Source organism: Orbicella franksi, chromosome 7, assembly GCF_964199315.1.
Source record: "Orbicella franksi chromosome 7, jaOrbFran1.1, whole genome shotgun sequence".
NCBI lineage: Eukaryota > Metazoa > Cnidaria > Anthozoa > Scleractinia > Merulinidae > Orbicella > Orbicella franksi.
The window spans coordinates 22,743,653-22,758,824 of NC_138151.1; the positions used below are offsets into that span (position 1 = coordinate 22,743,653).

Sequence of the window (15,172 nt, forward strand, 5' to 3'; positions counted from 1 at the left end):
TTTAAGTGATTTTTAAATTAGCTTGATGTAAATACCTTTTTTTAACGCTTTTATAATGTTGTACATTACTTAATTTAAATCGTGGAGCACCTGGAAACTAGCGAACAGCTAAGTGTGTACCTTTCCACGTTAAATAAAGTATGTCTATGTCTAAACAAAAATAGTGAAGTTACACTAGGTACAAATATCTGTGGTCCGTGGTAACATGAATAGGGGAGGAGAAGCAGGGATGGCATAATGGTGAGAACACTCGCTCCCACCAGTGAGGGCCCAATTTGATTCTGAACTGGGTTGAGTTTGTTGCTGGGTCATGCCTTACTTAAAGGCTTTTTCTTCAGGTTCTCCAGTTTTCCTCCCTCATAAAAAACCAAGATTTCCAAATCCCCATGCAACTTGAATAGAGGACCCACAAGAAAACAAGCCGAGGCTAACATGGCTTCCCCTCTGAATATTGTAATGTGTTACCAACAATATTTACAAATGTTGTGGACTGATTAGCACTTTGACCCTTTTTTACTAACGTTTCTTTAAAAACTTTCCAAGTAAAAAGATCTACTTATGTTCTTACAATGCACATCAATGTCCACCACTGTAGAGTCCTCTCCACAAGTGTTGTTTGCAGCGCACCTGTATTCTCCAGCTTGAGCTTGGCTGATGTTAGTGATGTTCAATGGATTTCCCTTGATGTGCTCACCAGACGTGATGTTTGTCCACACAACAGTTGGGTCAGGAATACCTGCAGTCACACTACAGTTCACTTCCACATTTTCACCTTCTTTGACAACTAGTATATTTTCAGCCTGCTCCACAGATGCCGGGACTGAAAAAGACATTCAAATGTACATCAAGTATACATGATCCCTTGCATAACGAGGCATAAACTTAGGTCGATACTTAAATGTAAGAAGGTTGATGACAGACTTTCTTACATGCATGCAATCATAGCTTTTTGACTGCATGGATAACAGGGGGTACATGCCATAAAAAGACATGAACTGAAGACTTAAAACTAGAAATTTTCGTTGCAATTCTTTTAGTTGGAAATGGAGGAGACTGCATCATATCATCCAGTCCTATGATCATCACCACATCATTTGTCTGAATAATTATGTGTCAGAAAAAAACCCGAGGAAAAAAACCGTGATGCATGTGACCAGACTGAGAGAAAACTGGCTGAAAGAAAAGTAAGAACTAAAACTCGTCAACTGAGATGCTACCCATTCAGCTGGAAAAGTGGTGATAAGGGACTATTAGATACCAAATTGTGCAAATTAGAATGGAATGCTCATGACACACCATCAGATAATAATTTTACTATGAGGCTAGCTGGTAATTTGCCGGAATGCATGGTTAAGTTATTAACTTAATTTTGAAGACCACGGGGGACGTACATTTATATAACACAAGGTGTAGGCAATTGTATCTCACAACTCTCAATGTTTAAATATCAAGAGTGCGGCCAATTCCTTATATAATAAACATTTTTACAAAACAACCATAAGAAAATGCGCATGCTGATTGGTTAAAAATCGTGTTCCTATAAAACAATTAGATTATGAGCTTGAGATTTCTATCGCGTGATAGTTGACGAGGTCGCAGCCCGTGTCAACTATCACGTATAGAAAATCGAGACCTCATAATCTAATTGTTTTAGTATAAATCTACTAGTAGTGCAAAACTTTATCTAAATCACAGACACTTCGAAAACACAAGAAGCGGCCGTCATTTTGTTAACAGGGCACACCGCTACGCTGCTCACTATCTATCACAGAATAGATAGTGAGTAGCATAGCCAATCAGAGAATGGCATTCATGATAGAATGCTAGTTGATTTATACTAAAACTTGATAGAAACACAGAACTGGCACGAGCTGCTGACGTAATGATGGCGCGACCAATGAAAATTTACATTTTGTTGATCAAAGTTAGCAAGTTGTTTTCCTTATTGTCATCGCGGTGTTTTCTTAAAGAAATAGAAAACATGTTCTCCATGTTACTATCGAGTTCTAGAAACACTCAAGAAAGTTTGGGAGAACTAGAAAAAGCTGGGGAAACACTCACCGGCAGCTCATGTTCCCACAGCATTTCTCGTTCTTGCAAACTTCTACTCGTTTTTCCATTAAACAATTAGATTATGAGCTCGAGATTTCTATTGCGTGATAGTTGACTCGGGCTGCGCCCTCCCCAACTATCACGCATAGAAATTGAGAGCGAATAACCTAATTGTTTTACTATAAATCTACTAGCTGCTCAAAAATTTATTGAAATCCTCTTCATAGACACTTCGAAAATGCCAAGAAGCAGCCGTTATTTTGTTAGCAAGGGCACAATGCTACCCTACTTACTATCTATCGCAGAATAGATAGTGGGTAGCGAAGCCAATCAGAGCACGGCATTCATGATAGAACGCTAGTAGATTTATACTAAAACTCGATAGAAACACGGCACATGTTTTCTATTTCTTAAAAAAAACTGTAGGTAATTGTGTTTATACACACAACAAATCATCAGCGGTAGAAATAAATTGTAGGACCACGGTAATGTTGGAGTCAAGTTCTTTCAATGTGGCCCATGAATAGATTACCAAGTACCGGTGCCAATGGGGAGCCCATGGTGACGATGTCTATCTGATCATAATAGTTCCCTTGGAATAGACAGACATAATTTCTATTCCAAGGGAAATATTATTATCAGATAGATGGCATCGCCATGGGCTCCCCATTGGCACCAGTACATGTACTTGCTAATCTATTCATGGGCCACCATGAAAGAATTTGGCTCCAACAAGTCATCAGTACAACTACATAACCAACTTTGTTTGTAACATATCTCATGGAAATTTGTCACTATCCTATCCCAAGAGACTCTTTCTTTTTCAACCTTAAAACATTTCAGACACTGCTTTTGCGAGTTTTTTCCTAAAACGTATTTTAGTCAGGACTGACACATTCGCCTAATGGCTTGTGTGCCACATATTTGTTCTTATATCACATTTTGATGTCATCTGTGATCTATTACTGAACTGACGCACCGCAACATGGAAATTATCTACATGTACTTGTTAAAATTATTATAATTACTGCACATTAAAATTACAGTTACTGCACATTAAATGAAAGGCCACCGGCAAGATCGCCCCCTAGATTTTTTGGCCATTTTGAAAGTGCTCAAAAATAGCTGAATTCTGGCATGTGGGCTTCGTTCTACCCAAGAAACATTGCATTGAAGTTTTTTCACTGGGTGGCTCTTCGTTTTCGAGAAATAACGTATGCAAAAAAACTCAGTTTTCCAAGCGGCATCTTTTAGAGATCTTTTGTTGGACGAAAAACAGAAGAAACCTTATTACTTTTTTTTTTTTGAACAGCAAACAGGCAGACTGTTTATAGTGTATTCCACAGAATCTTAGCTGTCTTTAAGTCAAAGGAAAATAGTATATAGAGCGGAAATCTGGGAACAGATTGTTTACTTCAGTTATTGTGACGTGAAACACAACACGTGAATCGATCGAGCGTCAAAGGAAATACCATCGAACAAAAAAGAGATGTGTTGCATTAGAGCTATGTCGACTAATACCTTAAGTATTGCTTTAAAGTACCTTGTATGCCTGCCTGGTGGCTGAGAGGCATCATAAAGCCTTGATAAACCCATAAGTCATCAACACGGTTTACAAAATCAAAATGTGTTCTGAAACTTTGAAGGCAGCTGATATACCGTAATCGTGTTATCGGCGTTTGAAGTCAGATTGCTCCAGGCAGCAAAGTCCATGAGCAGTTCTTGCCCAAGAAAAAAACCCTCTCGTGAGTTGTGGCCCATTTGCCAAGCATTGCTAGCGTCAAAGTTTGGAAAGCAAGAACTGGTTTTAGACTTGTAAAATATGTCTTGTATCGACCGCCATGTTTTCCCGCGCACGAGGTGTAAAGACCCTTCCCGGCATGCATTGCAATCACGTTCTGCGGACGTTTCTTAACGTGGTTTTTTTTTTTAAATTTATTGCCACAGAGAGTCCCACAGATAATGGCCACCAAGTACTGATCGATTGTAACATAGATCTGTGATCAAGGTTGCGCTGATTTTATTTCAAATTGACATGATTTTCAGTGTTTTGAACTTCTGGGATTTGCGTAGAAGGGTTAATCTGTTAATCTGTCAGCCCTATTTATAGGCCCTCTGCTTTGACTGTTTAGTAGTGACATCCACATTGATTGATAGTAGCATTTTACTGCCCTTGTGTGAAATGAGCATTTCTGCGGTCTTGCGCTCTGATGAAATCAATATTTCACTGTTTTCTAAGTGAAATCCTGTTCACATCCTTGCTGTCACATGTTAACATGAATCAACATATTAACCTATCTAGACCTGAAATCAACATTTTTGAGCTTATGCACTGCGCGAAATTGACATTTTGCTGCTTTCTAAGACAAATCAACATCCTTGTCGCCAGGCATTAACGCAAATCAACATTTTAACCTATTTCCACCTGAAATCAACATTTTTGAACTTATGCATTGCATGAAATTGACAGTTTGCTGCTTTCTAAGAGAATCGACATCCTTGCCATCAGGCATTAACGTGAATCAACATTTTAACCTATTTCCATCTGAAATCCGTTGACATTCTTGAGCTTATGCGTTGCGTGAAAAATTGACATTTTGCTGCTTTCTAATTAAGGGACATCAACATCCTTGTGTTCAAGTGTTAATGTGAAATCAGCATTCTAACCTGTTTCCACCTGAAATCAACATTTTTGAGCTTATACGTTGCGTGAAATTGACATTTTGCTGCTTTCTAAGAGAAATCAACATCCTTGCCGTCAGGCATTAACGTAAAATCAGCATTTTAACCTATTTCCACCTGAAACAGGAGCCATAATCGGGGACGGAGACCGCAAGTCTCGGGATTCGCGCGCACCTATGATATGGGACAATTTTTCTATTTTTAGAACAAATTGCGCCATCCTGACGTCATATATCCGCGCGGATTCACCCACATGTCAGGAGCTCTCGCGTGGATGTTGTCACGTTGCGTGATCAAATGGTGAGAGTTGAGAGATTCTCTTGCGTATTTTTCACAGCGATGGCAGGGAATAAGGCAGGGAATACGAACCAGGACGCTTATATGTAGTTTTATGCTCTGAGCTAACGGAAAAGGTGGGTTTTTCAGGGTCGAGAACAAGACTTCAATCGCGAGGTGGGAATGAATAATAAGACCTGCTCACGCTAGTTGTAAGCTTACGCGTATGCTTAAGAATATAGCAAGAAAACTCTCTACTCTGGTATCGAGTTAATTTGTGAGTTTCTCAGACAATGCTTTATCATAACCAAAACCTGTTTTGATGGTTTCTTATTGTCTTTGCTTGTTTGGTGAGTTTGCAAAAGTTTTTGAAAGGAAAGTCTGACGCGTACAATTAGCTCATTTGCATAGTGCATGCAGCTCGTGCACTTTCAAGTCCGAGTCGGTGTTTTCAATTGTCAACAAATCTTGACAAAGATTTCTTTCGTTATCTTTTGTGCTGAGATGCTGCAACAAATTTCACGAATGCAAAAAAGGCTACTAACATCATGTGTGTTTCTTCAACATAAGCATAGTGAAGTTTTACACTGCGAAAATGAAAATAGACAAGGAGTTTTGATAACTCGATCATCAAAATCGAAATCGTTATTCCAAGTTGATTAAAGAAAGCGTCATCGTAACTTTGCTGATTGTTTCTGCTTTATTCACATATTTCCAGCTTAGCTTTTAATATGTTCTCAAACATTTATCAATCTTAAACATATTTAAAAACTATGGAGCTATTGTTTGACTTCGATGTACGCTTTCACACGAAAGTGCGGTGGAAGTACAATTTGTCATGTTTACTGACTGTACAAAACACGCATCGGCGGGCGCTCTCATTCATCGACAACAGAGGATTTACTGGATTTTTACACGAATAAAACTGAGCAGTATCTACGGACGTAAAGTTATTAAGCCTTGATGAAACATCAAGCGTTGCTTACAATTCAAGCGAAACTCAAACTAGCAATTATTGTGTTTTACTTTTCGGTCGCGATAGACTGACAAATTCCTCGCAGTAATGTAATGTACAGCTCATGTAAAAGAAGCATCAGTCGGAACACAACTTAGTCAGCGATATATGTAAGCTTACAGCGGAACATACCTAAATTCGACACTGTCTTACTTCACTCAAACTGGAGCAGCTTACGACGAAAATACTTAAGCAAACAGACGTAAACGCGTTGAGTCGTGGGGCAAAAACATGAAACATTTCGGGAATTTCGGACGCCATTTCCCCCGCGCGACATCCGCAAAAATCCTCGCAGCATGTACGCGCGTGTACCGCAGGTGATGGCGCAATTTGTTATAAAAATAGAATTATTGTCCCATATCATGGGGACAACCCCAATACTTGAAATGGCGCGCGCTTACGGTCTCCGTCCCCGATTATGGCTCCTGCCTGAAATCAACATTTTTGAGCTTATGCGTTGCGTGAAATTGACAGTTTGCTGGTTTCTAAAAGAAATCAACATCCTTGCCGTCAGGCGTTAACTTGAACCGACACTTTTTTTTCCAGTCTACATGTACATCCCAGCCCCCCCCCCCCCCCCCCAATTTTTCCTCACAATCAGCTTCAATCTCCCCTCTTGATTACACCTGGTTAATCTTTTTGAGTCACTGGATACCTGAGATAATGTTTTGCTCTAAATATGCAACTGGCAACTGAACTTACTTTAAAAATAACTTCAAACTCACCATCAACAGTCAAGGTAGTATTGCCACTTTTTCCAATCCCTTGGATAGGGATAGAATTATTAGCCTCACATCTGAGCACAAACTGGCCATCATTTTCCATTGTTTTTACCCAAGTTCCTGATATTCCCGTATTATTAATCACAACGTCATTTTGATACAACAAATAAGTATGCACTGGTGGGTTAGCTTCAGCAGTGCATGTGAAGTTTAATACAACTCCTGTACACACTTTGCTTGATGTATTTGTGATTAGGTGGACATTTTCAGGTTCATCTGCAAAGATATTAAGAAAAAAAAAAGATTATGATCTCTCATTTATTCTTGCTTTTGTACAAGTATTCAAATGCCTACCAAACACATTTGCCATCCATAGCTATCGATGCATACAAATATACAATGGTCTACAATGTACATCCATGTAAATGAGGGCTTTAAAGAAAATCATTTAAGCTAAGACAACAAGAAAAAATCTCTTTTGTGTGGCTTTCCTATAATGTTAGAAAAACGGTAAGGTAAAGGCTGGTGCTAATCTCACATTTCCATATCGCAGCGTAAGGCGACTAGGATAACTTAACTCCCCCTAGATGGGATGTTAATCCATCACAGGGTTACCCCCAGCATTAAATTCCTCGGTACCCATTTAAACAAATGGCAACACAAACTCAGACTGGAGTCACACTGACGATTACTTTTAAACTGAACCCACAAATGATCCTGTAAACAACCCTTGTAGATTTGTGGGATCATTCAGGACAGTGCTTCATGCAATTCTTGGAAAATGTTGGACCAGCAAGAGAGTAAAGAGAGAGAGTTGATTTTAGTTATTGGCCCTCTTGACTAACCTAGCCGTGTTATGATTAAAAACCATTTAGGACACCAAAAGTAATACATGACACCTCACATTCACATGCTCTTTGGCTTCAGGAAAATTTTTTGGGGCACCTACTAGAAACTAAGGAAGTTTTAATCAGCACCCTACCCCCAAGACTCCTGGTATTTTCTAGTTTGGAAGTACAGAGTACAACCTGTTCAGATTTTTAACTGTTATTTTTATCCCTGTTATTCTCCATTTTATTCTTTTCATTATAACTTATTTTTTTAATGTAAATTGGTGTAGTAGTGTTTCATGTCATTGTCGCCAAGGAGGTTCACTGTTGCAGTAATGAAAACTTAGGAAATTATACAAAAATTTCTAACTCTATCATATGCCAGACAATTTCCCTATAGAGCGACCTAAAGTTCTTTCCTATTAGCCTTCAAAACTTGATGACGCTTAGCATTACTATGGAGTTCAATCAGAGTATTCATATTACTGTTGTTGCCTCAAATGCCACTGAACTGAGTTTCTGAAATTGTCAAGGAGTTGGGTTCACACTCCTTGCTGTGTGTCTTTCGAATCCATTATTACCAAACCATCAGTAATCGCTGGAGAGAAGTTTGTTTCTAATGGATATCCTCCTCTTTTGTACAGAAGATCACAAAGGCCTGAACAACCCCAAGAAGAGAGCCCGTCACGTAATTTAAATCCACCGCCGTTTTACCTTATGTCCAAGGAGTTTCGGAGTCTCTCCACCGCTGCCTAGAATAACAAGGCATTCGCACCGTCTTCAAGTCTGACACAACACTTCGGTCACACTTAGCGCAACCAAAGGACACTATGATTATTATTATAATAATCGTATCTATGACGAAATTCTCGATCATGATTGGTTCTCTGCATGCCTATTTGCCACGTAATCGGCATGCGATCACGTGGGTGTCCAATTACAGGTATCCAATTTGAACTTTTTGTAATTTGGATACCTGTGATTGGATACCCATGTGATTTGCACCTCAGTTGTGCACACTTAAATGGCTTTCTTTGCAATGTTTCCTACAGTTTTCAAAACTTATGAAACGTGTTACATATGTTTTCGCACAAAAGAAGTTCACAAAAGACACTTTCAATTCCGAAATTTGTTATCGACTCGATTAATTACTAACTGGACCTCATGTTGTACCATTCAGGGAGTAATTGTGCTTGTAATTTCAAATCGACCTCACGCTCATCCAATTTTAAAATAACTCGCACGATTACTCCCTGAATTGTACTCCACTCGGTCCAATTATTATTACTGATTACTCTTATTCTTATTCTTATTATTACTGGTATTGTGAGAAGGATGAACTATACAGCTAGTCATGATGAAGACACAAAACTGCAGTCTGGGGATAATAGTTGTGGCCTTATCATGTCCACAATGACAGTACTTACAATTGTACAATCAGGTTTTTAACAGGAATCAGTGATTAGACAATATTTTCAAGAGAACCAGGTAATATTCCTAGAACACTGTGTCTAGATGCCCAGCAGCCAGGAATTGTTTTCAAAAGACTAGATACCTGGCGGTCTGAAATTAATATAGAATTTCCACGGAATAACTCATTCCATTCTTCTTACAGTAGTAGATCCTTATTTAGAAATGTCAAGTGATTAGAAGTATATTTACTATTTTGGCTCTGTAGTTGAGGAAATTTTTGACCTTGGCAATCCTATAAAATCTCCATGTTTTGACACTTAGAAAATATTGTACTCTGGCCTTTTTTCCCCGGAGCATGATATTCTCGGTTATTTTAAGGACTATTAAAGTAGTGTTATCAGTTAAAAGATAAGCTACAAGAAGGAAAGTAATGGTTTGAGTGTTCTTTAATCACATTTTACTTGGAAATAATTTATGTACATATAATGGTATTTTCATCTTATTAAAGTTCATGATTCCTTTTTCAGACAGAGATATATTAATGATCAAAGGAAATCTGGCTCATTAAAAATCCCAGTGGGTTCTTCTAGTCAATAACTTGTACTTATTGATCTATTTTCTGTATTTGAGTATGACATGGTAATGTAAAATTCCAATAACTTAATAATAAATAATAAATAACAATAACAATAAATAATAATAACATTACAAATACATGAGCTAGGTGCTGGTGAATTTTCAACCCAGAACCATGTATTGAGCGTGCTTTTATTTCGGCATAATTAACCAACACCCATCCTCATGTGCAATGATAAAGATGAAAACTAACTGCCAAGACAGTTTAAATTAACAAAACAAATGCCTTTTCCACTATTATTAAAAATTCTTTCTTTGTGAACTTTTCTTGAGGGATTCAAAGGAGCTCGTTAATTGAATTTGTTTTTGCTTTATCAGCCCTGAATCCAATATAAACCCCAGTGTGAGAGATATTGCTATCCAATAACTGTTACTACACAGGAATGGCACACCTTCCGGTTTCCCTTCTCCAGACAACCATAACTACTGAGAACATTTTGCCAATAGGCTGCAGTTGTTTCTTATGTCCACCCCTGTTTCTCATGGCCAGCTGAAGCAAATCAAGGTCCAAACAAAGCTGGGAGAATTTGGTGTGTGTGGTGACAACTTTACAACAACTTTATTATGACTCGCATATTTACAATTTTACAGAAACATATACCCATTAAGTTAAAAAAGCTTGACAATAGTAACAGCGCGAACCCACAGATAGCCTGGGCTAATCTAGGCAGGCCACATCTATATTTACATTAGACCATTAATACATAAACAAGATTGTTATGCAACTACTTATAGAAGGATTTACAAAACCGTTTAATACAAGTACATTCACATATTTTGATTGACACTAGGAACTATGATTTTACTACAGATAAACTAAACTATGGGTTGAAATTAATCAGGAACTAAATTTAAGAACTTGAGTCAGGGTGTCCACTGCAACATAGTCATCCCTATCTGATAGAGTCTCAAATAAAAATCTACGAATTTTTTTCTTAAAGATTGGTTTAGATAAATCTCTCCAGTCTGGAGAAATTTGATTCCATAATATCGCTCCAGTTCTCGAAAAAGAGCATTTGAAAATTTCCGACTTAACTTCTTTACGAAGATAATTCCCTTTCGCCGCATGCCTTGTGTTGTACCCATGAATTTCATTTGATCTAGTGAAAAGAGCTCTGATAGGCGAAGGGGCTAATTTTTTTTCCAAATATCATGCATGAGATTCACAATCACATCAAAATAGATCATATTTACAGGTAAAATCTTTGATTGAATGAAAAGAGGAATAGCATGAGCATCACTGGGTGCAAAATAAATCAGTCAAAGAGCTCGTTTTTGGAGAACAAGTACTTTGCCAATGTACGACTTGGCTGCGCGACCCCATACACAAATCCCATAGGATAAATATGGCAGAATAAGTGAGCGATAAATCATTAACAGAGTCTTAGTCTGGCTAGAATTCCAATAGTCTTACTTATTTTCAATGAGATAAAGTCGATATGGTGCTACCACTTTAGGTTACAATCAATAAGAATTCCCAGAAATTTCACAAAATCTTTACGATTGGAGAACAGAACTTATTGGCACTGTTATCATACATTTTGATACTAATTTCCTTATTAGTCTTCTTCTGGGTCAGACAAAAGATAACAAAATTGGATTTCTTGATATTTAGAGTAAGCTTATTTACAATTAAACACTCTGAAACTTTACTCAACTCTGAGTTAACTACTTGTTCAAGTACTTTTAAATTTTTATGAGCAAATCGGATAGTGGTGTCGTCCGCAAAACGAAAAAAATTTAATTTATCAGAAGATTTAAGAATATCATTAATATAAATAGGAAATAAGAGAGGACCCAACACAGATCCCTGGGGGACACCACAAGGATTTAGTTCTTTAGGTGAGACATATCATGCCCATCGATTTGGGTTACTTGGGATCTTCCCTTAAGATAGGATGAGAACCATTCTAGTATAATTCCTCTGATTCCATAGCAGTACAACTTATGTAATAGAATTTCATGATCAACCGTGCCAAACGCCTTTTTTCAGATCGATAAACACTCCAGTAGAGAACATCCTATTGTCCATGTTGTTTTGGATCCTATTTACTATATCAATTAATGCATGCTGTGTGGAGTGTTTCTCTCTAAAACCGTACTGTGACTCATAAAACAGACCATTTATCTCAAAGAACAATTTTAAATGCTTGTACATTAGTCCTTCAAGGATTCTGTTGAATGTAGAGAGCAGCGATATAGGACGATAATTATTGGGGTCGGTATCCTCATCACTTTTGAAGACAGGGACCACTTTAGCTAGCTTTAATTTACTAGGAAAGGTTCCCTCAAGGATCGAAGCATTTATTATTTCCTTTGGTGGTTGACTAATAAAACATTTTCCAACTTTTAAAATATTAACAGGGCACGAGTAAACTCCATGTGACTTGCGAAGGTAATAGCGATATCTCTGATTCTACTTCACCAAAAGTGACAGGATCGAAATAAAAGACCTTTGGATTATTAACAAGAAATTCCTAAAAATGGCGTTCCAAGTGGGGTAGCTTAGCAGCTAAAGCTGCTCCACATGAAGCAAATTGTTTGTTCAAGATGGAAGGTAATTCCTTCTGATCGTAGATTAAACAACCGCTGCTTTCATCCTGTAAGGCAGGGATTTTTTTCATTTTTTCCTTCCGCGATTAATGAGTTCACTTATACCTGCCCAGGTCTTTTTCATGCTGGAAATATTCCATTGAAAATAGTTATGAAAATATTGTTTCTTACTTAGTCTAATTAGAGTTGTAATTTTATTTCTATATAGTCTATATTGATCTTTGAAGTTAGAATCGTATAGGCTGTTCTTAATTTTGATTGATTTCCTTATACCCTTGGTAATCCATGGTTTAGAAAGTTGTCTTGCTGTGTTTTGAGACAGATTTTAAAGGCACGTGGGTGTTAACTACCTTGTTGAGTTTGTTGTAAAATTTTGAAAACAATTTATCGGTGTTCATATTTGGTGGAGAAATTATTCCACTGCAGTATATATTTTAGACCTCCACTAAAAATTAACTTCCGAAAAGTGCAAAAAATCACCGACTTTTTTTAAATCCGTTAACACTCCTTTTGATTAGGTTATTTGACATTACACAGAACTGCGAAAAGTGATCACTGATATCTGAAATTATATTACCACAGGATAGGAGATTGGTTATATTATTTACAAGTATGTTGTCAATTAGGGTAGCGGAATTTCTGTAAACTCGTGCAGGTTTATCTGAATTGGGGTTAGGTGCACTTTAATTATTTGACCTCTTTTGTTTTAAGTGTTTGAATGTGTTCATGTATCGTATCGAAGAGCGTCACTTTTTAATATTCATCTTGTCACCACGCAGGATTCTCATTTAGAGGTGGTCACAGGTTAAAAAACTAGCTACTTCGATTTTTGAGCTGCATACTTTTTGTGAAATAACATGTGCATAAGGTGTATAGATTGAGAAAACACGGGTTTTTCGGAGCATGACTGCACCTTAACCGTCTTTTTCTCAGGGCAGTCAAGGCTGTAGCGAGAATGGGGGCATGGGGTGAGGGTGTGGTGTACGTTTTCAGTTACGCTACGCTATGAAAATTGAAAAAAAGGCTTCATAACCACTCAATATTCTTGATGTTTTGGCCTTTTCTAAAATATTATTGATTTTTTTGGGGGGAGGGGGGTAAATATATATCCTCAAGAGAATGGGTAACATCATTTCAGAGCCCCGCAATTTCAAAATTTTTGAGTGGGGGCTCTGCCCCAAGACCTCCCTAGAGGTATTTGAATCAGTGTCAGCTGTCTGCTTCATGAAACAAGCCATCTACTCCCTAAATTGATGAGAACCCTAGCCTGCCATGCATAATGATACATCTCAATTGGGCCATTTACCTAAACATTATATATCAACTACACTGAGTTTTACGTTACCTAAAAAGTGCATGGCTGTACTTACAAGTAACATTGATATAAAGTAAATGGCTGACTGGATTTCCAATTCCATTGTAAGCAGTACAGCGGTATGTTCCAGTGACAGTTCTGTTGATGCTGACAATGACCCAAAGGTTTCCAAAGGACACTACATCACCATCTGCAGTACCATCCTGCAATACTCTGGTCCAAGTAACATTTGGAGTTGGTTTACCAGCTGCCTCACAATCCAAAGTTAGATTTGACCCTTCAGGGATAGTCTGGTCACCACTGAGACTGCTGGTGAAACTAGGTTCAACTGAAGAGAATATACATGGAAAAGTCAGCACATACAATAGCTGAAGGCTAAAAAAAACCTGTCTACTCATCTGCGACAATTACATTTTCCTCTAAGGCAAGTAACTTTCTCTGCATATTTGCCCCAAGGGTAATAGCCCAGGCAAGCCATCCACCAACTAAATTTTTGATAACGAGTTTGAAATGAGTAAATGTTAGGCACATGGGAAATGAAGTGTTAATAGCCTTGTTTTGCAGATTGTGTGATGTGCATTCACAATTCAGAAATGGTTACCTATAGCTGGCATGTGATAAAAATCTGCCCCAGTCATATTTCTTTCCATGACTAAATATAGCAGTGTTTGGCAAGAAAACACCTTGTTTATTTCTTAAATTTTTAGCAATTTTTTGTAGGTGTGCATGTTACACCAAAATTATCATGATTTGGAGAAGCAGAGTTTGGATAACATAACAAACAACATGATCGACTCTATGTTTAAAATCAGACAATATACAGCAACAATTTGGTTTTGGCTAGTATCCTTTAATTTGGGCCGGGTTTCACTTGCAGTTTTGGCAAGTGAAAACTTCAGCCATTTGTAGGACAATGCCGTTGGAAATAGGTTCTGAAAGGGCAGTTACTGACTATCTTTGGAAATCTTCAGAAATTATAGGAAAATGTTCAGAAACGTTTGTGTGGTCCTCGGACAACTTTCTTAGAATCTTTGAAATCTTCGAAAAGTGGTCAATAATCTTGGAAAATCATCAAAAATTTGTTTTAGAATGTTTATAAAATAAGCAATGAAAACAATAGATGTATATGGTTGTTTGTACACGTACATATGGAATTTTTCTTGTTGTTTTCAACTTGATATCTCACTCGTTCACTTCACTCTCTCATGAGATATCAAGTTGAACACTCAAAAAGAATTCCCTAACATGTTAGTCCAGAAAAAATCTACTCACCCCAACGGATGGGCACAATTTCTAACCCCCCTCCCACCTGGATTTCCTGAAGCACTAGACTCCCCCTCTTGCCTGGATTTCTAAGGCAAAATACCCCCTCCCACCTGGATTTCAAAAAATGTTATGAGCCTTAAATTCAATTTATATTCAGTAGAATTATATGCACAATCACGTCCAGGAGATGCTCTTGCTTAACTTCTAAAGCTCGAGCAAGTATCAATCTTACAATTATTCTGTGGAACTCAATAAAACGAGCTAAATATAAAAACGTTTTTGGACTCATAACTTATTAGAAACAAGTGACTTGTTTTGTGCACTGCCCAAAATATGTCTCCAAATTTATAATGATGAGACTTTCAGTGACTTGAATTAAATATCTTCCCTCCAAATTGGCACTCTAACAGGG

At 37.6% G+C, this 15,172-nt stretch overlaps 1 protein-coding gene across 7 annotated transcripts in view; it reads right to left on the reverse strand.

The window, feature by feature from the left end:
- Positions 1-15,172, reverse strand: part of LOC145492265 (hemicentin-2-like) — a 153,099-nt gene that overhangs the window by 114,114 nt on the left and 23,813 nt on the right. For all 7 annotated transcript variants that reach the window (XM_081471656.1, XM_081471661.1, XM_081471658.1 and 4 more), the window contains exons 3-5: positions 13,550-13,822; positions 6,751-7,023; positions 569-820 (exon numbers count right to left, since the gene is read on the reverse strand). In XM_081471656.1, coding sequence (XP_081327782.1) covers positions 569-820; positions 6,751-7,023; positions 13,550-13,822 — 798 coding nt within the window. The remainder of the gene's footprint in view (positions 1-568; positions 821-6,750; positions 7,024-13,549; positions 13,823-15,172) is intronic.